The 25,722-nt window shown below is 40.7% G+C and overlaps 1 protein-coding gene across 18 annotated transcripts in view; it reads right to left on the bottom strand.

Moving 5' to 3' along the window:
- The window catches only part of LOC125770974 (CUGBP Elav-like family member 4), a 468,092-nt gene that overhangs the window by 160,366 nt on the left and 282,004 nt on the right, over positions 1-25,722 (bottom strand). For 2 of the 18 annotated variants that reach the window (XM_049441114.1, XM_049441123.1), the window contains exons 1-2: positions 10,105-10,366; positions 8,043-8,909 (exon numbers count right to left, since the gene is read on the bottom strand). The exons of 15 other annotated variants lie outside the window; for them this stretch is intronic. In XM_049441114.1, the coding sequence (XP_049297071.1) occupies positions 8,043-8,099 (57 nt within the window). In that variant the 5' untranslated portion in view covers positions 8,100-8,909; positions 10,105-10,366. Of the gene's footprint in view, positions 1-8,042; positions 8,910-10,104; positions 10,367-25,722 lie in introns of those variants that run through there. One more of the 18 variants, XM_049441124.1, reaches the window with a different exon arrangement.

Here is a 25,722-nt window from a genome sequence, read left to right as displayed (position 1 = left end):
GGTAAAAAGGGCAGAAGGTACTCTCTCTATTGCTGACTGCTTTTTTATGTATTACCATCATATTTCTTCCAGCGTCACCAAGGACACTAATCATGCTTTCTGTTGGTATGTTCGAGTTGTTGTTCTACTGGTGAGGGGGTGGTTTTTACCCCACTTTTACTTGTGCCAAAAAGTTCTAATTTTCATTCCAGTCAAACACACCCATCCAAAAAAGGAAACTCTCCTTTAACGTCCAACAGTGTAAAGCAATAATATAGGCATTTTGAAGTACGTAAGTGATGATTTCATCCTTAGTGAGAGGTTGTTGTATGATGATGGTATTGGTGATGCTGCCATTTTTCCGTCCGTTTTCGAGATCGGGCCAGGGAAGTTAGGTAACGTTTCAAACGAAACCAAGATCCACCACAAACCATCCACCAAACTCCAGCGCCTTTCAGGTGCTTCCTCAGGAACGTCCTTACCAACACAGGGACATTAAGTATACCCTCCTGATAAAGTATTCTAATTTCGTACTCTAACGACATCGCTTTGACAACGGAAATATTCTCCCACTCTTCCCGCAGAAAAAAGGGAGGGTGGAAAAGACTGACAAAAAACCCTCCAGAGGGGTAGCAAAAATTCAATCCACCCGGGAGGGATGCATTGGGTTGCGATCGTAAAGCATTTTCAGTTGGACGGTATAGGCTGGCCGTGGGTAAATTTGGAAACATAATCTTTTGTGCTTCATTAGACTTTTTATATTTTGATTTTTAGTTTGTAATTATCATGGGTTTTGGTTTGTTGCCCTAGTTGAATTTTTTAATTGTATAATAAAATATAAATCATCGTTGATCTTAAAAAAATACAATTTTTTGAGCACTTTTGGGCAAAGACATCAAATTTGAATAGTCATTTAAATGGTTTTGGTAGAAAGAACAGTTAAACTCTTATCACGAAGTAGTTAAATATTGAAATTTCCTTTTCCAAACTCTTTCAAGTTGGCGTCACAGTTCCCCGCCCTGAATTTTCACCCACCGAATGGAAAAATAATTGTAACTAGCCCAACCGCTCGTTTAAAGCAATCCACGTCTCTACACCCCGGGGGCAATTTCATTACACCGCTTCTGCTGCTTCCAAACGCAGATAGCGGACAGTGTTGATCTGGCTATGGTTTTAATAATTTAAAGTTAGCAAACGAAAAGTTTCAAGTGTGTGTTTCCGATTCTGTTTCAACATTCGGTCGGGAAACGTTAAGTTCGATTGCTTGAGAATAACGGACGAAGTACGCGGTACGGATCGGTTGATCAATAATTTAAATTATTTCCACAAGATTATAGGGGTTGACAGTCGTTGCCGTCACCATAGTTGGCGTCGGTGGTACACCGAGAGAGATAGAGAGAGAAAGCAGTCCGCTTCCGAATTTCTGTTTGATGAAGCAACGCTGATAAAATACCGATTGCGCACCCCCGTTTTTAAGGGACGGTGTCCTCGACTGTCGGAGTTGTGATGAATGTGTGTGATTTGTCTTGGAGGGAAATGTATTACGTATTAGTGTGACATGTAAGCAACATGTCGCTAACCGTCACTGACACTCTAACGTACGTAATATGGAGTTGAGCTGAAAATGTTTCTTTATCTGCGACGGTTCCGTTATCGGAGTGTCGTTTCATTAAAAAAGAACGGAGAATACGAGGTTCCTGACCGATGTTCGATATTTAATAGGGGATGGAACATATCGAACCACCTGAATGTCAAAGGGGTTGCAACGAGTTTTGGGGGTGAAAGTGATGGCACGTGTTGCGTGAATGCTAGCTGTCATTCTAATGTAACCGTGCCCTCGTCCGAGCCCACGCTGCCAATGCCCTTCCCAAAAAAAAAAAGAAACGCCAACCGGTATCATTCGGAGTTGAATAAATTATTTTCCACCCCATAAAAAGCGAACCGTTAACCCCTTTTTTCCCCGTAGCCATCGGGCCTTCGGAGAATGTTTAACATTAACCGGGCGGTGTGGAATAGGACGCAAAAGACAAACTAATCATACCACCGGCCCATCTATGTCGTGTTTTGAAAATGGAACTAAACAAGAGAAAGAAGACAGAAAAAACCCCTCACCTGAACGATATTGTTCAGGGTAGCATTCCCGGGCCAAAGTTCCGAGATAGCTCATAATTACAGCAATTTTCATTTCGTGCTACAAACGCATGCCCTTGGGCGGAAGTTTCCTTTTTCCTATCAATCGGATCCTTACAAATTCCGTGCCATCGTGGTGTGCTTGTGTGTGTGTGTGTTTTTTGGGCAATGACAACCCCCTCTTGAAGAACCAATGATGGCTCAATTTCTTTGGAGGTTAAAGTGTCTTTTTGCCGTACCGTGGTGTAAAGGAGTTTTCTTTATTAAAGTGTGCCATAAATCATTCAGCTGATTGGAAATTAGAACACGCACAGCAATGGCGTTTTTTTCCTTTTTCGGGTGAGAATACATAAGTAATCAAACCGATGAAGACAAAGATATCATTAAAGAACCCACTCGAAGCACGTTGAACAACGGACCATTTTCACGCACTGACAATTAAGGGTTGTTACGTTTTTGGGAAAGAAATTTGACTGGAAAAGCGTGTTGTCATCTGGTGGCTTTTTTTTTTGGAGTGCACTAAAGGAATAAATGGTTATGCTTTGAATTATTCATATTTCGTGACGGTAGTAGATTGAACCCAAATTAACGTGGAAAATATTGAGTTGTTAAATTCATTTTAAAATACATTTCTAGCTCTTTAAAACATTTTATTCTCCAGCTTTAACACGCATCTGATAATAATTTAAAGCCAATAAAAAAATATTCCAACCTAAATCTTTATCCCCTAAAATATCTTGCCACACACACACGTATGGGACAGACAACGAACCTGGTCGTTTGTCATTGTGCTGATCGCAGTTTGGTCAGCGTGATTTTTTTTTTCGCTTCACCCATATTTTCACCATTTTCGAACATCAAAAGTAGAATCAAACATCGGACCCAGCAAAGGTGAGGAAAAATTTAAATATTTTCCTAACCTTAATCTTCATTTGCATAGAAAGCACATTTCTATCGGGTAGCTTATTGGTGCGGTTTTCTTGGTGAAGATGGGAATTTTTGTCCTGTCTTCAGTTGGATGGGAAAGAAAGAAATTCAATGATCGCACCTTACCCGAGTCTGTAGGTGATGTAGACCATTTTAAGGATGCGTAAGCTTGAAATAGACTTTATCGAGACGAGCATCCAACAAGAAAAAAACGTGAAAATCGTTCTGACCAACGTTCTGAAGGGCAAAAGCCGTGTTATTTCACTAAGGTAGTCGGCAGAATGGCAGAAAACAGTCCTAAGCGGTAAGATACCTTAATAAGATTTTTCATTTCTCAACGCATCTTTACGATGTGACATACAACTCCCAAAAAAATTCAAGTATTAGATGACACGCACGCAAGCAAAAGGGAGCAAAAAAAAATCTTTTAGAGGAATTGATTTCCGCTTCTTGCGCACTTGCGAAACGCCTAGCTCGGGGCGTACGGTGCGTAATAAAATATGCAACACCTGAACGGTGAAACGTACGCCGAGTCTTATTTCATCTTGGGCGAGCAATTTATGTCAAACAAAAAAAAATAAAGACACCACCAAAAGAACACGTTCCTGTTCCCCGAGGGTTGTGGAGGATTTCAACACACAGGCGAGGCTTCACACACAAAATGACGGATGAAGCTAAGTTAAGAGGGCACGGAATCTGCCAGCTAAATTGTCCTTGGCATCGTGACACTACGGCCGTTGTTTAGGCACCCGTTGGGTTGTGGGCGACACCCGTCGTGTGGAAAATGGATCGGAAAAATGAGACACTTCTTGGCCTTCGTGTCTTCCCTTCGACCTAACGAGGTGGAGGGGCGGTAAAGCGGGGTAAAGCGGAGGAAACAAGAAGTTCGGAATGAAAAAGAATGAAGTTGATAAAATATTAACACGATATAAAATGAACATTTTTGTGCTCATTTCTTGATGTCCGCCCCGTAGTCGTCGTGGCGCGCGTCCTGGTGGGTAAAATATGAACATAAAAGCTGCCATTTGACAACGTTAAATTTACATTCGCACCATTCTTCAGCCACGTCCGCGTTGGTTTTGTGTGATGGGATTTTTCACGTTTTACTGAACCAAAATCGTCGTTTGGTTTGATGTAAAAATTCATATTTTTTTTCTTTAAAGTGAGCTCGTTTGCTTCTTTATAGCAAAGGGCACACGATTCCCATAAACTGTATTTAAAGTCAATCCTTTAATTACCACTTTGAATTGAAGTGGCAGTATTCTGGTTCCATGGTTGGCTCACGTGACGATATTACGTGAAACACTTTAATTAGCACGACATTGCTGCTTTTTTTTTTGGATGCTTTTCTTTCAAGTGTGCGTGTTCTGTTTAATTGCGTTGTACAACAATGCAACTTTAATCTGGGGTATTTCTTTTACAGCTCATTGGTTAACTTCTCCCTTTTTTATCTTTCATTGTTTCACGGAATTTACCCTTTTCAAGTTCATACCATGCAAAACAATACATGGTATGAATTTAGCGCATATCACAATCCGAAATCCTCAAGCTCCCGGTTCCATTAAAGTGTGCGGGACATTGCGTGACAAGCTTTTGTTTCACCCAAAACGCACGTCAGTTCCGGTTGGTGGGTTGAATGACGGTAAAAAAACCAACACACACACAAAACCATCCCAAAAACCACTACTGACCGGGATCAGCTGTTCCGGTGTTGGTGTGTGACTGACGTCATTGCTGTGTTGCCTTAAATTCTACGCGGAACGTAGGATTTTCCCTTCACCGCCACGATACGATCTTTATTTATTTTACCTATTTCTATCTGTTATGATGCGACTATTGTGGGTCGCTTAAAGACGCACAACAGTTGTGGTGTTTTGTGCGAAAGATTGCATTTTCCGACCGGTGAGGACGGCTAGTTTTCCAGGAGGGTGCAAATTTAATGATCGACAGTTAACTACGTCTGCCGTTGGTTGTTGAGCTTGCAAAAATAGGATTCCCCAAAAAGCGAATTCGTTTATGGGGTTTTCCCCCATTTTTTTTTATTTTTATTATTTTAGTCCTTCTAAAACCGAACCACGCCACGTGCAATGTGCAAAACAAAAAACAACAAAAACAAGCCCAAGATGCCACGGCAGCAAAACGGATCCACCCACTTTTCCATGGCTCTGTGGCTCTCTCTGCAGTAGGCCAACGCCCGGTTCACTCGTGGCAGGCGCTTTTCCATCCCCAAACAACAGCAAAAAAGGCTCAGGAGGCTGGTCTGAACATTTTCATCGTCTTCACCATGTTCTCGCTGTTCTCATGGTCGTTGTCGTAGTCTCGAACGAGGCATGGCAGGAAAAACAGCCAGCCCGAACACTCGAGGAAAAACCAGGCCAAGCCTTAAGACCACCAACACCAGCAGCCGTTTCGGGGGATGCAAAAAAAAAAGAAATAATCACAAGAAAACGCTCTCCAGCCTTTTTCCGGTGGGCGCACGAGCGAGAAGGCTTGCCTGTGCTCGTTTGGCGAAAATGTGCTCCCGCTCAGCCGTGTGGTTACGCTCCGGTGTCGGAGTTTGAGACACTTTTTGGCCCTTTCTGTCATTCGTGCCGTGTTATATCCGTTGGCAGCGGAGTTTCGGTTTCTGGTGCTTTGGCACCGGCATATCGTTGGTCGTCCTTTTAGCCAGGGCTCTTTCGGTAGTTTTTAGTTTTGGGGCGATGCCGTTCACTTATAGTGGCCCATTTGGTACCGCTCATGCTCGCTCTTTTAGTCGGAAAATTAGGAAAAAAAGGGGTAAAAAATAAAAGCCCCGAATGACATCCAAAAACTAACGATTTCAACGATGCACCGATGCAGTTGTTCCGTTGTTGTTCACTTGCCGTTGTAAAATTGTGTAAAGTATAGTTTTGTGTGGATCTGTTCCGTTTCTGTTCCTGCATTCCATCACCTTCCTGCTTCAAGTGGATTAGTTTTTATTCACGTTCGGGAAAAAAAACCTCGTTCCGGCATACACTTCCGGGCCCTCTGTCTAAACGATTTTCACTCTCTTTCCCTCCCTCCCTCGGATTCCAAGAATCGAAAACCGATTTTATGGATTTGTAGCAACGTGTACATAGAGCGTTTTATGTTTATGGCCATTTAAGGCTTGTCAGTTGGTGGTCATTCGATGGAAAACGATATTTTTGCCACTTAAGGCGAAAATTTTCCCTTCTTTATCTTCGGCAACTTCAAGCAAGCAGCTTTGCCACACCATTTTTCCACCATCTCCGAAAGGGAAAAAAGGGGCCCAAGAATAACAGTGCCCAGCAGTAAGAGACATTGGAATGCTACCTTTCACTTCTTTTGGGTGCTAGCGAAACCAGGGTTATCCACTTCCACACGAAAAAAAAATAAAGAAAATGGGATCTGGGATTCGGTAAGCATGGCAATGATTGCTGGAAAATTTTATTCCCTACGCATCAACATTATCTGTTTTCTATGTGTGCGTGTGTGTTTGTATATTCTTTTTTTTTCTTTCTTTTTTTGGATGAATTTCCCTCATCTCAGTTTTCTTCCGGTCCGGTCTGTTGCTGCTGTTTTGGCCTGGTTTTTTACTTCCCCCGTCCACACCACTCATGATACATCCTACAGCACCCTTGCACGCAACCCCTAATGCCAAGTGAATTCCAGTGAAAATGAGGCAACCACTCCGATCGCTATTACTTTCTGTATCTGGTCTGGTCTTCAGTCTGCAGGCTGCAGAAATCTCTTTACACACTTACTATCTCTCTAGGTTGCGTAGGAGCAGAACCAAAAAAAAAAAACGCAGGAAAACAAACTCCCCACTGGGAGTTTGGTGCGGAAAGATGCGAACAAAACGATGCGTGTGGGAAGGGAAATGGACGGAACCGTTGTTTATGGGAAACATAATGTGAAAATCGATAAAAATTTAAACGGATGAATGAAATGTTTTATGGGGGCGGTGATGTGGTTCTGCTATTTTCTGCGTGCATCTTGCTCTCTATTGCCCTTCATCTCTCTCCCTTTCCTTCTACCAGTTCTCGGTTTTTTCCGAAATTCCTCAACCTCCGGTATGTGTTTATTTGTTTCCGTTCTTTTCTTTCGACTAACAGATAGTCGGTGTGCGTGCGTGTGTTTTTAAGTCTTGTCTTTTCCCTGTATTATTCTTGATGGTTGTGTTTTTTTTTCTTTTTTCCTCAATCCCTTTTGCCTGTGTAAAACCCTCATCACATGGCTGACCAGCTTCGAGCTTGATCGATCGACAAAAGGCGGCATTCCCGGCATAGTTCATCAGTGGGACAGTGAAAGAAGTTTGTTATAATTTTTGTTGTGCCACAAGAATAACATTTTTTTTTCTTCGTGAATTTTTGTTTGATAAGCAATGGGGTGAGTTAACGAAAAGGAAAAAAAAAACACCAAACGGATTGAACGATTCTGGTGTGCCGTTGAACGAGAAACCAAATAATCTCTTCCACTACTCACACTCCAAACACTTGTTTGGAAAGTGCTTACACAGCAGATCAATCTTGCTTCAGGTTTTATTTTGTTTGGGAATTTTTACAAAAGCGTTTCCCAAGTAAAACTGGCCTAAAATCTGAGCATTCCAAAACGCCTAAATCATTCTTATCAGATAGAACATAATTCTTCTTCTTGTACGATTTTTGGTAGAACGAAATGCTTCAGTCACGAGATGTGAGGAAAAACTTGCAAAAAATATTCAGCAAATGTTATCAGACTCTTCTCATCCTTTCAAGCGTTTGATTTTTGCTGTGGAATGTGATTTTAAGATCAACGGGTTTTTTTGCTTTTTCTTCGAAATATTTTGATACTGGAAAAAGGTTAAACGTTCGAAGACCCTTTAAAAAATTGAGCAAAAAAAACCCAAGAATTTCCTACCATACCCAAATATGTATCTTTAGTTTTTTTTCTACACATTACGGCACAAAGATGTAAAAAAGTGTTTTAAAATCTTAATAAAAATCACCCAAAACAGAATTTATTTTAGAAATTGAACTACTTACAATAACTTGAGGAAAGTCAACTTTCCCTTGACGCACCACTTCTATCATGTGAACCATATGGAATGTATTGATGTCACTGGATCAACAATTGGGGATGATAAGATTCACAAAACGGATTTTGCTACAACACTCTTCAGCGGTTCACTCTGGTCTTTGGCTCGCTTTCGAGCACTGCAACCGATGCGTCGATGGGAATATAATGGTATGCAAACGCTCCTATATGAACGATTTCCCGTTTCGATCTTTGGACAGACTGTTTGGGGATCTTGCCACTGTTCAAGACGTAGCTGGATGGAATGACACTTGCTTTTTTTGTGTGTATGGAACAATATTCGCGAGGATACAATAATGATCTTGCTTTCAAGCGTGATTTACTAGCATCATTCGATACAGTTCCATTGGCAATGCGATCGACCGTGGAGTGAGCCTTTCTTTACGCTACTCAGCTAACACTCTCACGATAAAGAACAATGTTTCTAGTGCGATCAAAATGGTCGAGTTTAAGTGGATTATTTTTTAATGTTTCTATGCGTTATGTTTTGCCAAGGAGGTGACAAACAATTTCACTTTGCTTGTTCTCGCTTTACATGCACTTTTCACAATGGTTCACTATTTTCCACTAATGTGTGTTTTTTTATTCAATTTTTTTTCTCTCTCTTGTTTTATTTAACTTTTTCAAGTTGTTAACCACTTCAGCGAATGCATTTGCTACATTCACACACATGCATGCACTTTTACACAAACACATCCACACTGAAAAGCACACGGCACATGTATTGAGTTTTGGTTTTAGTTGCGTGATTTTGCGTGATCAATCTGTACTGCACTATTCGCGGAGAGCCTTTAGCACAAACTTTTTTCAAACACCTAACAAAAAGAAGAAGAAGAAGGAGTTTGTTAAATTCTGAAAGCTAAACTGTAGCTGTGTGACGTTAAACCTGTAGGATAAATTGTCATTTCCTCAACAGGATGCTTTACCAAATCAGTGCAAATTAATCTTTATCGGAAGATATTTTTTTTGCAAAAATGAATTCCATTTCCGATCACGGAGCAAGAGCAAAAAAAAACGCAAAACAAATGCGAAATGATTGATTGATAGCATGCAGCTGATTCCCATTCTGGAATGAGCTCTTTCAAAAACAAAAAAAAAACACGTTTCATTCGGATCGGGTTTTTTTTCTTTTGCTTCTGACTGTTCGATTTAGTGAATTGTGTAGCTGTTTTTTGTTATCTTCATTTTTTTGTTCCATTGCGAAACAAAGCGGCAACATTATTCGATTGCAAAATCAAATGAATCACCCACGGAGGACTTAAATCTTAACGATGATTTATCTAGGCTTTTGCCAGTCGGCTCCATCTGCTAGGATCGAACCCAAAAAAAAACCCTGAGCCACTGCGAATGGTGAACGAAAAACTGTATGTTTGTAGCAGAAGAGGGCAAAAAACATGTTGAAGCTGATGGGTTTTACGCTTGCAGAAGACGAAGAAAAATCGCCAGTTGAAATTTATGATAAATATGCTCATCAATAAAAATAATGAGACTCGGTAACGTGGTCTCACGCCTGCCAATGCTGCGAAACAGCTAACATATTGGTTGGGCTTAGCTGGTCGGGCAGCCCCTAGGCAGGGTAGAGACTTCGATGCGCTAGCGTGTGCAGAAGTAGGTTTCACCAAATTGGAAAGCTGGCGTAAAATGATTCAATTTATTTCCCATCGAACGCTGGATCATCATTAGTGGCGTTCGACAGGGAAAGATTGCTTAATGAAGGTTTTTCTGTTATTTTCACTAAACTTTTCTTGGAAATGTGAAAATATATAAAAACATCCTTTCATCAGCAAGGATCTTCTCAACACTTTTTTTTTTGTTAATCTCAGCTTCGATATTATGGAAAATATTTTTTTTATCACGCGATCGGAGTATTCGATATGGAACAGTCTTTTTGATCGACACTAACTTCACTTTGATCACTGTTTTTCTGCTTTAGTTCACGAAATTTCACGAAACCGACTGAACAATCTGAATTGGTGGTAAGGTAAGTTCTGCATCAAAAAGGCTCTGTACCGTAAGATCTCTGCTGTTGGCGATCTTGTTGTTTTGCGTCGTCGCTGAGTCGTATTATTTTATTTTTTTTTTCAAATACTTTTCACGGGGATTTTGCGTCCACCGCCACGAATCGCGGCACGTTCGCTGGCGTTTTTGCTGACGTTTGCGGCTCGTACGCGTGTTGCGTTACGCGTGTGGCGTTTCGCTCCGGAAAACACAGACACAGCTTATAGACAGATAATTAAATATAACAACAAACAACAAGTGTATATGATCACGACTTAACTATACAAAACTCAATTGTAGACTGAAATCTAATGTTTGTTTGTAAGTAGGTAGAGCAGCCGGACGGACGGATATCTGTCTATCGTTCGCCGTGTGTTTGTGTCTGTGTGTTTGTGTTTTTTTTAGCTTCTCTTCTTTCCAACGAACCATTTGTATGGGGTAGTCGCGAGTTCTGGCACCGAGTGCCGATGCGCGGTCGCAGCTCGCTCGGGTTTTTCCTCCAGCTTCTTCAAACGGGTCGGTCACAACACGACGAACCGGCGGTGTCGGGCGTTCGTTCACATTTCGTTCCTTTTCCATTGTACGCACTTGCAGGATCGGACTCTCGCTCACGCTTACGCGCCCAAGCCGTGTAGCCGATCGGGAAAATTCGTTCGCTTTTCCATGTGCCACCCAACTTAAGGGACCCGGGGTAGGGGTTGTCCCGAACCGGAACCGATTGTAGAAAGGATGAAAATTCCAACATTCCAGCCAAATTTTCCCCTTGTTTTCCGGATCGGTTACGAACGGGGTGGTTCGGGATTTTTGTCACCGAACTCGGTTGACTACCGAACACGGTGGACATATCGTGAGGAGCCTGTTTTCGAGCAGTTTGGTCGAAAAAAATTCGAGCAGCTGTCGATATTGGTAGCCGAAGCGAAGTGTGTTTTTCTCCACCTTATCAAGGGGATCCACCAACACCACCGTACGAACGTAAACACGCGCTCGTTCGCTGCCGCATCGGGCAAACAAAGTGTCTACATTGTACATTGTGCCAGTTTTGCGTACCGTTCCGCAACACACAGGACCATCGAACCTGGTGCACGATGGTGCGCAGGTGCGTACCATTTTCTATGCAAACACATGGAACACAGGAACGTTTCGGGTTGCACGGGGGGTGGGGAGAACGCAGTTTCGGCCCCTCAAAAAAAACGGCAGACTGTTGATTCTCCTGCAAATGTGGCCCGAACGTTACATAACCGTACCACCCGTTCAGCTACCCGATCATCACAACAAACAACCGATAACGCGGTTCGAGCACGCTGCTGAAGGATGCTGAAAACCCCCCGGTGGTGACGGTGGTTTGCCGAGCATTGAGCCGAATGATGACGACGACGACGACGACGACGACGACAACGGTACGGCACGGTGACCTAATACATCTTCCCCTAGTGCAGTGTGCTAAGGCAGCTAAGGATGGTTTTTCCGGCAGGGCAGCACCATTTCGCATGCAACACACAGAGAGGCGGGGTTTTCCGGCTGCGAAACATGCGCACACACACTCCGTACGGAGCGGAACTCTAATCAATGTGTCCCGTTTCCTTACCAACCTCCCACAATCCCCCCGTTTACTCCCCCTCCTTCTCGCCGATGTGGTATCCCTGTTTCTCGATAAGAAGGGGAGAAAATATCGGTGTTTTCGGTGTTCAATAGAAAGGCCCTTATGGGTAGGCCCTAGCCGTGTAATTGTAGGGCAGGAAGGAAAAGTAAAAAAAGAAAAACAAAACCCAATCGCATAGAAGACTTACACTGTTCCGAAAACGATAATTTTTATGCCCATATTGATCTGACGAGCATTTAATAATGAAAGGAGTACAAAACATTTTTTCTTCACCATCTCCCATCTCTGCAGAGGGTGGGTAACGCCGTAAAGCAAAGCCACTTCATGGACATGGGTGTCTACCTACGTGACATATGTTTCGTTGATTTATGGGGAAAACTCTAGACTTTCGGTAGACTAAAGTAATTTTTAACTCTACTAAGGTTGAAAGGTTAACAGGATTTGTTTTTCATGATTATTTTGGCACAAAAAAACACGTACTTTCGCCTTTTTTTTAACCGCGTGAGCGTACGGCATCGCAAAAAGGTGAATTGGATGGATGCTATAAAAATAGGAGTTGATTTTATAGCAAGTGCAAAATCTACTCAGCGCGTTGAAACATATATCTCACTAGAAGAGAGCAGAAGAATTCACACGCTGAATTCGCCTAGTTCAGCTGTGGCAATAATAATCAAACACGTCTGGATAACGCACCCACGTTAGAAAATGGGGGAAAAATTTGTTACAAAACCCCAAACAAATTTTAGTGATAATAAAAACGAGATACCCCTTCATCGATACCGATAACGTTTTCGACATGTACATATCGGGAAACCGAGGGTTGAAAAATCGATACTGTTTACCCGTCACATGTTTTTGCTTGTCGCCGCTTCTGCCTTCACTCCTCGGCTGGAGGGTTGATTTTGAATGAGTAAAAGTCCGCTGCTGTCTGTAGCACGGTACCGTGCGTCCATAATTGCCTTATCATCAGCATCATCTTGTTTGGAAGTTTTCTTTAACATTTTTTTGTACTTATATTTCGCTGGTTTAACCTCTTTCTCGTCACTTTTCCCTTGTTTTTCCCGACCGACTCTTTGGGAATCGACCGATCTATTAATCGTTCTTCCGACTAGTAAAGCACTTACAACAACTCCTTCTGATGAGTGTTCTTCTTCCATCAGAGGTGGAAGTTTCCAGTGATGTGTGTGTGTGTCTGTGTGTTTTTTCTATTTTCCTTTTCTTCATTATAGTTACATTCGATGACACGAGTCACACGAGTTTTGGTTACAGTCAAGAGTCTGCTTCCCCTTTGATCCTGGCACAATTCTACCACACAGACCTTCCCTTCTTTCATGCTCTCTCGCTCGCTCACTCTCTCTATCACTTCCTTCACTCCAATGCGGTACGTTTCAGGGTCGCTATGACTTCATTACGGTACAGTAGTCATTAAATAAATTAGCAAAGTTAAATTGAGGAATGCGGATGCGGCCGAAGGTTTTTTTTTCGGTGGAAAAACCACGGCAAACCTGGTATGTTTGATGCCCGCCACCGGTAACCGGCGGTGCTAGACCACGCGCGTTTTGCTGTTTGGCGTTTCCGTTGTCGTCTGTCGTTTGTTCGGGCGATACCATTCGGTAACCCGGCTCGATGAAACGCCAACTCAGCATCACTTCCGCCACGCTACGCATTTATGGTTCATCGGTACGAGCGTGCGTCGTGCGCAAGGGGGAAAATTGTGCGGCATGGCGTGCGTGTGGTGTGGCGCGCCGTGGTAGGATTTTCTCTCTAGTGGAAGTACAAGATTGTAATCGTTGAACAATTCACGCAGTACATGAGCGTGTGTGGGTGTATGTGTAGAACCGGTCTATGGTCGGGCATGTGTTTCGGTGCGTTCGATTCCGATAGCTCGAGCATGTCAAGTGTTTTGTTTAGACGATAGCGAACGATGAACGATATTTTACCATATGGCAGTGGAAGGTGTGTGTTTTTGAACGGAGGGAAAGAATTTGATAAAAATAAAACCATGTGCCTAAGTTGCTTTTCATGTGTATACTGTATCGTACGATGGAAACCTGTGCAACAGATAACAGACTTACAATACTGGATATTTATAAAGATTTAATTTAATAATTTATACATTTAATAACTTATTACAACATTTCAATTTTAGTGCAATGTTGGCTGCATTTAGGTAACAATTACGTTATCTTCAGTAGGGTATTTTATGCATTTTGCGTCTTTTTAGGCAGACTTGAAATTATAAATAAATTTCCTTAAATTAAATTTATTAATAAGCATTTATTTTATTAATATTTTTATGTTTATGAACATTAAAACATTTTAGATATTTATAAACAAAAATTCTTCGTCTATGAAATTAAAATTTTTAGGCTACAACCCATTACAGATCTTGTCCTACATTAAGAATCCCTCAAATTAAGAATTCCAAAGATTTGTATGCATTTTTATTAAAGATTATTGATTAAACAGCTTCAAAGGGCTGGGTTATGTTTTGATGTTTTTGAAGATGATACTATAAACCTCACGTTCACCAGATTTTATGAGATATCGATGGTAATTGCTGAATACAAAGATAAAACGATTGTAAGAAACCAGATTAATTAAAATTAGAACAACCTAATGTACTCAAGAGACACATCTGATTTAAATTATCTTTAAGTCACCTTTCGGTTAAGCGATAAATTAAGAATGAAGCTTAATGTATATCAGCAGTAATTAATTTACCCCATTTTCAAGTTAATTTAAAAATCATATTGAATCCATTTTCTAGTCTTTAAACTAACAATATACACTTATTTCATGAATCGATTTTTGGGTACAACTAAGGACGCGATAGACCCACCTTGACGAAGAGAATGGTGTTTGACTCAGAAAGTCTGATCGCTGAGTTGAAGAGGTCATTTGATGCTCCTGTCGTCTATTTGAATGCACTAATGAGACTACACGGAACAGATTGTCCGGTGTCTTTTCAATGACATATGAATGACCAGGCAATTGACACTTTTTTTTAACAGTAATGAAAGCAAGTAAAATTTAGAATTATTATATGACATAAAGTTAAAGCACTTGTGTGCAATAAATGATAGAATTCCCAAAGAGAGATATAAAGTCCTCATTCCACATAATCGTAAGATTATAATTTGCAAGCAACAAATAAAAACCATAGAAAGCTCGGATTTTCTTGCTAATATTCATTCGCTTTGCTATTCCTAGCTGTGTGCATCGTAATGAAGCTGCATCCAAGAAATCATGATCTTATTCCGTACAGAAGAATTCCTCGAAACAGATACTAGATAGAAAATACTCTAATAAAACCCAAAAAAAAAACAAACCTAAAACACCCGCAAAAGCAAGCAATCTTAGAAACGCCAAGAAATCGGATATTTATTAAAACAACGCAACGGGGAGAAGGAAAACAAAAACAAAACAAAACCACTCCAGGAGGGATCACTATTCAGGGTATATCCGTAGGCGGACCGGCACTCGAGTGTCCTTCAGTAGGCTGTAAGGCGCATCGGGGTCCATTGGATTGATAATAAGATTTTTGCTCGAACGCATCTTACCCAACCCAATACCACCAATTTCTGCACTTCCATTTCCCTTGGCACGCGACCCGCTCAAGGTTTGGGAGGGGGGGCGGTGTGCTGACCATATCGTCGGATAGAGGTTTTAATTAGCTCCGGGAAGTGAACAGGAGATTCGCAGCTAACGTTTCCCTTTTTTGTTGCATCCGATAGGGCTGCCCACGCGGGAGAAAAACCTTGAGAACCTGAGAACCGATGGTGAAAGCGTGTATAGCCGAAGGAGCACAAAACACACCCATCAGGATTCAGGATCGGATGAAGTGGTTTTGTATTTGTTTGTACAGTTTTTTTTGCTGCTGTTGTTTCGCCTCGATGATGTTTTGTTTTTGTATGTTTTTATATTTTCGTTACGGTTCTATTGTTACGTGGTGATATTGTGACCAACCAGACTACTGGACAGTTCATTGAAAATTTGATCACATTTCACAGTGATATTGCTGGCAGGCATTTGGACACCGAGTCCCTGGCAAAGCGATGATTTCGTCGGTCGGTAAGATCCTGTTTCGAATTAATTTAATTAACCATTGCTTGGAGCGTAGTTTCAGGAAGCGACTCAAGTGTCGTAGTTATTTTGAAGTCTGATAATAAATGTGTTTCTTATTGGTGCAAAACGTTACCAAACCTAATTTCGGAATAGAATAAAGAAATAAACAAATGACGTAAACAAACCTTGTATTGGTTTTTGGGGAGGATGTAGAAAACCAGGCGTCAGCCATCGAAAAGCCCAGTTTTCGTTACATAAACTTTCTTCATTATAATTTACCTCCAAGGTGATGGGGGTGGGAGGGAAAGCCTGTGAACTGTGAAAAAGAACGCCGTTTTGCTTTGACACATCTCCCATTTATTGTGTCCAAACGATCCTCTCACTTGCTTTCTTTCATATCCACCGAAAACCCATCTCCGAAGCGCTAATGGTTGTGTCAGCGGCGAAAAAGTGGGCAGGTGTCATAAATAAAAATATAATTTGATCCATACAAGTTAATTCGGCCGCGACTCGACGGCACCGAACCATATATACCAGTGCCGACCGGCCGACAGCATTGATCAGAGAAATTGACAGTCGGACAGCCAGTGGTTGGTGGTGGTCCGCTTCGCGTAAAAGATCACACCAAGGCGATATGCTTCGATATTTCCCGTTAACACATCGTTCGTTCCGGTGACTCGATTCTGTGTGACATTAAATAAAAGGAAACCTCGGTGCTCGTTGTCGCGCGGTTCGGCTTAGAAAATCCTAGAACTGTTGTTGTGCGAAGTGGATTTCTTTCTATACTAGACCCTATGTCGTCCTACTCGAAGGAACCGAGTTTCGTGACAAAGTGTGTAAGAATCTTATCGCCGATAATGATCTGGAAATCTCATAATAATTTCATCAAAGCGTGAAATAAGAAATATTTCCTTCCCTCAACCAGTGCCAGTGTGTGTGTGCGTGAAGCATAAGCAATATGGACGGCCACCGTTCGAGATGGTTGTTGAAGCGGTCATTTTCCAACCTACCCACCCATTTGTGCTTGTGTATTTTGGTGCGTGTGTCTGTGGGTTGAATTTTCCACTTTTCGTTTCGGATTTTTGGTGTGTTTTGTTTTTCATCCCATTCGCCCAATGCGCACCAGTGCTGCTATCAAGCGCATAGGAAGTAACGATCGTTGGCTGGCACTTTTATTGTGTTTATCTTTTCCACCAAATCTATGATAAACAGCGGGTTTCGTTGTCGGGCTTTAGTAATCTCAATGGTAGATGTTCACTTTGTGAGTGTTTTTTTGTTGTTATTCTTTCATTCGCTCTCACACATTTATTCATTCTTTTTCACGCCACTGTACGCGTTTGCCTTTTTTTCGTCCTTTATTTTGTCATGTTTTTCATCATGTTGCTCATCTGCTCCGTGAGTTTATCGGCACGATGGCGACGAGACAAAAGTGACTTTGTTAATCCACCTCCCTGAAATGGTCCGGGGGGGTCGTTTTCCTTCCGGCGATCGTTTGAAGTTTCGCGATACTAACCATCGTACGGTCCGTGCAACACGTTACACCGGCTCATGGCCCCAGCTTCAGCCACATCCACAGTCACCTCTCGGACCATTCATTCTTTGTCAACTTTACCACGGTAAGGACTCATCAAGCAAGATGGGTAGATTATCGTGCGCAATTGTGGCAACGATGACGATGATGGAAACAGACACAGCAAGGGTTGGAGGGTGAGGACTGAAACTCCACCACCGTCGGAAAAACAAAAACAGTCATGTCATCTTTCTTTAGCCAAAAAAACCGCAAGATGTAAAATTATGTGGTTTTACGAATTTCAGGCAAGAAAAAGCCTCGTATATATCCGCCGGGAAGTAAAGGAGTCGAATGAACCGAGGCGGAGTTTGTGAGAATATCTTAATTACACCTACAGGGGTGACAGACTGTTTTTGCTGTGGTGAGTTGTTGCCGTGTTTTTTTTGTTTTTCTCTCTCATTCGGGAGTGCTCATTTGATAGCATACTTGGCAATGGATTGAGGTTTTTGGGTGACATTTTTATGGATACCGCAAAAGGACATTTTTATTTTACTGCTGGTGTAGTGTGTTTTTTAAAACAAGAAAAAGGTTTTTAAAAGATTGCCAGTTTGTTTAGTAACTTGATTTTTATGCTGATACGATGAAAAAAAAAACTTTTTGGAAAAAAAATATTGTAAAATTAATTTCTATTTAACATTTTTAACTTTGTGTTTTGTATTGCATAAGTTCGACTATTTATTTTGTGTGTTGAATACCTTTCAGCCTGCGTGTGTAAGCATCTAGTTGCTCAAAAGTTAAGGGACACATTTTTATAGCAAAACTACGCATCTTACGTCATCCCCAAATGACGGAGACAGCCATGGGAGTGATGATTTCATGTTTACGATTATTATTTTTATTATCGCACGTTTGTGATTTTCTTTTATTTGTCTGCTTGGTTTTTATTTTTCTGTTGCGCCTCTCCCGCAAACAAGACAAGGGGGCCGAGGTTTTCATTTGCTATTATTTTGAAGAAGAAAAAAAAGCCTCAAGGAAGCAAACATTGTGGAAAATGTCATTGTTTGTACTCGATAATGTAAACCGCAGCCGTCCATCAGCAGGCCCCACTCCCAATGGTTGTAATTGTCAATGGTTTTGAAGGCTTTTTGTTAGGAGGGCCAATACAATAGCCATTCGAAGGAACCCGCAAAGTACTGGATGATTCGTGAGAATTAGTTTAGACTTTGCGTCATAAAAGCTTCCACCACGAGTGATAAAATTTATTTGGGAAGTAAGAAAATTTATTTTCTAAAATATAAAGCATGGAAATTGTAGTCTAACATAAACAAGGACAGGTAATGCAACAGTTTAGTACTTCTATAAATTGAAAAATGAAGCTTCTTTGATTTTCAAAATATTTTTTTCCTTTTTTTCTATAAAGCCATAGATAGGTTGGCCTTAAACCAACATCATTAATCTTTTCTAAAAACTGTTTTGAATTCTAGCTGGTGATAAGAGTACAGATACAGATAAAGATACAAAGTGAAAGGACAATTTCGTTTCGAAAGTAAATTAAAAAGTGATCCTGATGGACCCTTCTGTCAAAGATTTGTGATTTATTGATTAGGATAAAGGATCTGTAAAAAACTTCAATTTAAATACGAGTTTGTTTTAAAGTGCCCTAGAAAAATGGGAATGATTATAATGGGATGAAAAATAAGTTAAAAAAATATCTCTCTATGGGTAATTAAAGTAAAAGAAAACCAAAAATTGCCAATCTTGGATATATACAGCCACAAATAAGAAGAAAGAGAAAAAAAATAAATAATAAAAAACAAGGATCTGCAATAACTTTAATCATTATTCATTTATTAAAATTGGTACGTTAAGCATCAAAAGCAAATAAGGAAGATAAACTATTTATTACGTTTTCATTAACCTTAATGTTTGTTTTAGTTGTTAAAAGTCAAAACACATATTCAGAACAAATTATTTATAATCAAAACAAAAACCTTTGGCTGACGCTTTTGTGCACAAAAGGGAACAGCAATGTCGAATGATTAGTGAAGAAAATCGTGAAAGTTTTCATGCAAGCTTATTCGCTACCCTGCTTACGTAAAACATCCATCAAAATCACACACTAGCACGCACATTTGTTATTGAGGGCAAATCTGTGCCAAAGCAATGCAGTACCGAATGATCTGGCCGTGCAGGCCAATTTATTTTATTTAGATTTAATTTGATTCGCTCGACTGAAATGCTATTAATCATATTTTATTCCGACTGAAACGTCTTTCTTCTAACAGGCCCGCTGCAGTTCGTATTTTGATTTTTCCTTCCTTTTCCGAGGACTTTTCCCCGGTTGCGTGAGGGTAGGAGTAATGTAAAAAGTTTTACAACCATAGATTCATTTTCCATCAGCCGAGTTTGGACAGGCTTGATGGCTCGATGGCAAGGCCATTTACTGCGATGTTGCTTGAGAAAGCAAAAAGAAAAAAGACGAAAAAAAAACTTGCGCAAAGCAAAACCGAACAGTGTCAAGATCAATCGCAACTGCGAACGAAATAGAAATTATGTAAATAGTTTCCATACTGCAAAAGCCAAGTGAAGATGAAACAATCTATAAATCATCAGGGCCAAACAGGAACAGCGTGGTTGCTGTTGTGGCCGTAAGTGGTTCTTTGATCCGGGGCCGTTCGCACGCCGTGGACAGTCCGTTTGTCCGATCTTTGTAGGGCCGGTGGGTAGCACGAAGCAGTCCAATCCACCACCATTACACGGCAATGGCTTGCTGGTACGGGGTGGTATGGGTGCAGAAAAGTTTCTCCAAACAGCAATTACAAAACGTACTTACCGACGTTAAAAAGTTACTTAACGATCTTTACTTCACCACCACGGTTCTTGCTGGTGGGATAGAAGGTTTTGCAATTTATTTCTTCAAACCATTGCAATCATCATCATCATCATTATCAACGGTTTTCCAACGAGTCATTTTTATGTGAAATGATTTCATGTGCACGAAAAGCGAAAATGACCAACAACGGTTTGTGTGTGGCACTGAGAATGTTTTTTTTCTCGTCTTCCTAGATGCTTTAAAAAAATTTCACAAGCAAAAAGTAATTCTTTTGTGCGTTTTGTGCTTAAAAGCGCTCAAGAGGGTTTTGTTCCCCTTTATTTGTTAATACTTAAAAAAAAGCATAATAAATTACAGGTAACCTCTGAGATACAATATTAAAGAAGGACAGCGAATCTCAATTTTGTTTTCTTCTGGATGATCCACTTTAAGGAACATTCTTTTCGCTAGTAATAAAATATATTTTCCATCTCAAAAACACCCGAAATTTTCCACAGCAACTAAGAACAATCGCTATAAAAATGTGTTACATTGTAGCATTAGCGAATGAAAGGTTGTGTTTAATGGTTATGGACAATGTAAGGTCCATAAAGAATTCTGGGAAAGTGTTCTTATGTTAAAGGAAACTCTTTCCGGATGCTCCAGTTTTTTTTTTGGTTTGTTTGTAAATTTTCTATTAAAACATTTTGTTTTTTTTTGGGTATTGTTCTTATAAAACACTCGGTTGGATAAAAGTTTGAAATGAAAGTTCGTGACGAACCTTACGAATCTTACACTCAATCTCTTAAACAATCCATTGAAGGGAATGTTTTGAAGATTACCAAACAAAAGCATTGAGCTATTGAAATGAAATGTGATTTTTTTCTTCCAGCGTTCAATTTATCTTCAACAAAAGCTTCAGCTTAAAACAGCTAGCAAAATCGTATGAAAACAGCATTTGGCACTACATATTGCATGCGATGCATACGTCATCACATTCTATTCATAACTTACCATCAAATATTCAGCAAAACGGGACAGAATTGATGACACATAGCCGCATACGGTGTATTCCCGAGTCAGTTTAAAAATCACAAAACCATCATCTCACTAACCCTTTCGGCGAAAATTGGTATCGGTCGGATTGTCGATTCTTTTCCCGTTCCGTCATTGTCACTGTCGGGTTTGAAACCATTGGGTAGATGATGGTGACCGGGTATACATACGTATATGTCGATGGAATCCGACAATATCCGTCCCCCTTTTCATGCTGCGGTTCGTTTTCGTGCAGATTTTGCCGTTCATCACTAGCCGGACACATATAAAGCACACTTTGAGCCCACGGAAACCGATCATTCGTTCCAATATCGTTCCACCCGCGGGGTTCCCAAGAGGTTGGCCAACACGTGCAACCGATTGGTTCGATGTGAATTTGAACCAGAGTCAGCGAGACAGAGACACAGTGAGATCCTCACACGAGAATATGAGCCCCACTTCCTCACCCATCTCCCCTCACCACCTCTCCACCCAATCATAAATGGTTCGATGTGGGGTGTGAGAAGTGAAAACGATATGACAGTCATAATCGTCAACCATATTTTTCCGTCATCACCAATGTCCTTGTCCTTGTTGGGAGGCTGCTGGAATGGGTTTTTGTTGGGGGAGTGAGTTAGAAAGATCCTTTTACGGTTGATGGATTCGTGCGATGTGGCGATGCTTCTGCAAAACCGAAAAAAAGGGGTACGGGTTGTGTTGTGAATTGGAATGGTTTTATGTTCTTCGGGGATCGTGTTTCGTGCCGAACGAATGAAGAATTGCATTTTTCAACCTCCCGTACCTCCCGTAGCCTCGCTCCCGTGAAAGATTTCTGGAATCGGTGGTTTGGAGAGACGATAAAGGGTGGAAGTAATTTAAACCTTTCCATGTGCAAAATTTATTGATGAACAATATTTTAAGGATGGAAAGACGTGGATGAGATTTTCAAATAAACCATTTGAACGGGCAAACTCGTGTCGGAATCATGCATATATGCATCTACCTAACAGGGCAAAAAAAAACATTCATCCATTTTCGGTGCACAACGAGCTTTATGCGGCTAAAAATGCATTCTCTCCACAAACCAAATCACGTACGATGGTGATGGTGTAATGTAAACCCCAGCACGGTGTGATCCTCACGCATGAGCCTGAGAAACCAAAGGAAAGCCAACTACTCTCGGACCTGTTAACACGATACACCTTCTGGTTGCAGTGTTGGTTGTAGAAAAAAAAACCCACACATGGCGACAGAAATGCAATCGCTGTAGTAAAAGTACTACATCCGAGTCGTAACGCTTATGAGCAAAACATGTACCAATGGTAATGAAACCAATTATCGATATAAAATGTACGAAACCCCCGCAGTACGTTGACGATGTGCCGATAGTCTATAGGAATTGCGAAAAAAAAATAGACGGAGGCAATTCGTCCCAACCCTAGCACAAACGTAAAACCTTTAGGAAGTTGTGTGAAGGGAAGCATAGTTTTCACGCACGTTCAAAAAGCATTCACACGTCCCGGTGACTGGACGCGCGTGCATTAGTAAGTGTGTGTGTGGGGACCATTTTTGCTCGAAGCTATAATACGCTGACGGTGGAAATAAAACTGATCGATCGGAGTGTAACGATACAACGCTTGCAGCTGTTTATGGGCATGATAGAGTTTTGGTTTATTTAACCAATTTTATGCCATAGTTCAACGGGCTGAGGGGTCGATGGTAATAAACCAGCGTCACATATTTATGACAGCTGACCTCATTTTGTATTACAAATTTCGTTTGTGGAAAGGAAGGTTAAAGCAACTGTTGAAAAAGTTACGAAATGGTGATATATTATTAGTAAAACATTTTAAATTTCATTTACAAAAAAGAGCCATAACCGTTGGATCTTTTTCTGATGGGTTAAAAGATAGTTAAAATATTGCTTTTTGTTTATAAATTTATCAAATCAAACTTAAACTTAAACTTTTGTAATCATTTTAGTTTGAAGTGTTTAAATTACATGTTTTTCAATACAGGGAAATGCAAATGATAGGCAGCAGAGAGCCCACTTTAAGGAATCGCGTTACCGAATATTGATATGGAAATACCCAGTCTGTTAGTGAATCACCCAACATTGATACGGAATCGCGTTCCATTGATATGGAATGTCAAATGAGCAGGCTGTTTACATAAGACAGGATTGAAGAGTTGATATATAAAATAGTTTTTAAATCATACTTTAAACAATGTTTTTTTTTTAATAGGGACTACAAACTATTATTTACAATAATAAATCAGAAACAGCTTTGTTTTGCGTCTAGTTGGAGCTGAAAATTTCAAAAACTAACAGTGTAACGAAAAGAAGATTATATCGTAATATAAGCTTTTATAAAATGTTTACACCGATTTGAATCTTATTGGAATCACAATTAGTTTCATGTTGTTAGGTCTTGTTTTTATGCTTTTTTTACGCCTTACACTTGTATTTCGTATTATAAATTTCTTCGTTTCGTTCGAGCAAAAAATATATTTAGTGCAATATTTTCATCCGCATTATTGTCATTGTTGTGCGAAAAAAAACCCCGGCAGGGAAGCAAAGGCGCTTACCAAGTTACCACGGACACCATTGTGAAACCAGGCGACCGTAAAGCCAAAAGGAAGAGAGCATAAAAATGGATGCACAAACCGAAGTCACGGGACACGGGCTTCCATTTCCTTCTCTTTCCTTTCCGAAAACTACCCACAACATTTAGTGCTTTCTCCTCACTAAGGGCAACTGACACTATGCCTCTTGGCTCTTAAAACTGCCCTTGTGTGTGTGTGTGTGGGCTGGGTGGTTTTTGCTGTCCTTTGCATTACAACCATCTCGTGGTTGTTGTTTTCTAGCAGGGTTTTTTTGCTGCTATTTATTCCCTTCATCGAACGGTGTATTATTCGAAAAGATCCCACAGAACCATCAGAAAGTGCTCGGAATAATCGCACTAAAGGGGATGAAAAATAATTCTCGACTTCTGGTTCGTTTGCTTCAGGGTTCTTTCAAATTTTCTTAAACCTCCGTCTTCCCGATAGTTCGCCTTTGCTTGTCGAGCAATTGTGCTACGGCGAGGACACCGATTGTTGTCGTATTTTGAACCAATCGATCGTCAAGCAGTTGTGCTCTACTTTGATTGAGAGCTTCTCGGTTTTGTATGCTTGATTTCAAAAATCGAACTGAAGGATTTCGAAACCTTTAACGCCAAATTCAGCAGTACGCTTGGGAGCTCGAGACCGAGCGAGATCGAGTGAGCTGTAACATCAGGCCACAAATAGAAGATAAGACAGTTTTGTTCGTACACCTCCCAAAGACGGACAACAGCCAGTCAAAACCATAAACACCGGTACGGCTCTCAAACGTTAACCCCACTCGACGGAGGCAAAATATGCCATTTGCCTGTCGGTTGCCGATCGACGGGTAATGCTGTGCCCGGCTTGTGCTTGCCCTACCGGAGATGAGGGATAAAATGTTGCTCCCGGTGGCTCGATTGTCGAAACAATTACGCCTAACGAAAGTTGCTGGAAATAAACACGATCAACTTCAAGCCACCACTTGTTAGCTTGAGTGCCGGGGCAAATTTCCGAGGCCCGTCCGGAGGGCACGCTTAACTCGGCGTTCTGCAAGCCGGATGCGGTCAGCGGGAAAATTCACTCCGAAAATTATCACCGAAGGACACCGAGCGTAAGTGGAAGTGTACTTGTGCTGTGTCTCTGGTTTTCCTCTTGTTCGCTTGAACGATTGAACACACAAGGAACTTGGGCGCACAAGAAAAACTCCATTAAGTTGTTTGAGTCACTCGAATGATGTTGCTCAAAATGTTGTTACATTTTGTGAATTACAAATTGTTTGTTTTGTTCATCTTTAAAACATAATATTTCAGCGATAAGAATGTTTCATTTTGAGTTTTAAATCAATTATTGGTATAATCTATATATATAAAATTCTCGTGTCGCGGTGTTAGTGTGCAAACTCCTCTTAAACGGCTGAACCGAATTGTATGAAATTTTCGCTGAACGTTCGTTAGGTATGAGAATAGGTTTAGCGCTATAGTTCGTTTCGCTAGGTGGCCTCTGGCCAAAATTATGAGTTCTTTTCTGATTTTCATACGGGAGTTATCAAGTAGGCATAGCCATTTTTTCAACACGAATAATGTTGAACACTACTGAAACAAAAAAGTTCTAACGAATAAATCAATCAAAGTAGGTACACATGACGATTTATTTGTGCAATTTTATTCATTAAAGCATAAAGTAAGTGATAAATAAATAAAAAGCAAATGTGTGAATAATTAAAAAATACTATTTAGTGATTTGCGGCTCGGTGGTACATGTGGAATCGGTGGCTTCCACGAAGGACCTGGTGTTAAATCCCAATCGACAAGGAAAGTCAGAAATGCATCTTGAAGTAGCAGAAAAGAAGAAGAGACACAAAAGACGAAGAAGAAGAAGAAAATTACTTTGATTGGGAATATCATTTGGATTAAGAATGGCAATAATTTCAGAATTTTCGAATAATCAACGATATTCTCTAATCGACGCTCTAATAATACCACAAGAATCAAGATTGAACTATCAAAATGTTGGCTTTAA

This window comes from Anopheles funestus, chromosome 3RL (assembly GCF_943734845.2).
Source record: "Anopheles funestus chromosome 3RL, idAnoFuneDA-416_04, whole genome shotgun sequence".
Classification (NCBI taxonomy): Eukaryota; Metazoa; Arthropoda; class Insecta; order Diptera; family Culicidae; genus Anopheles; species Anopheles funestus.
Note: the sequence above shows the minus strand (reverse complement) of the source record. Positions and strands in the feature narration are given on the sequence as shown.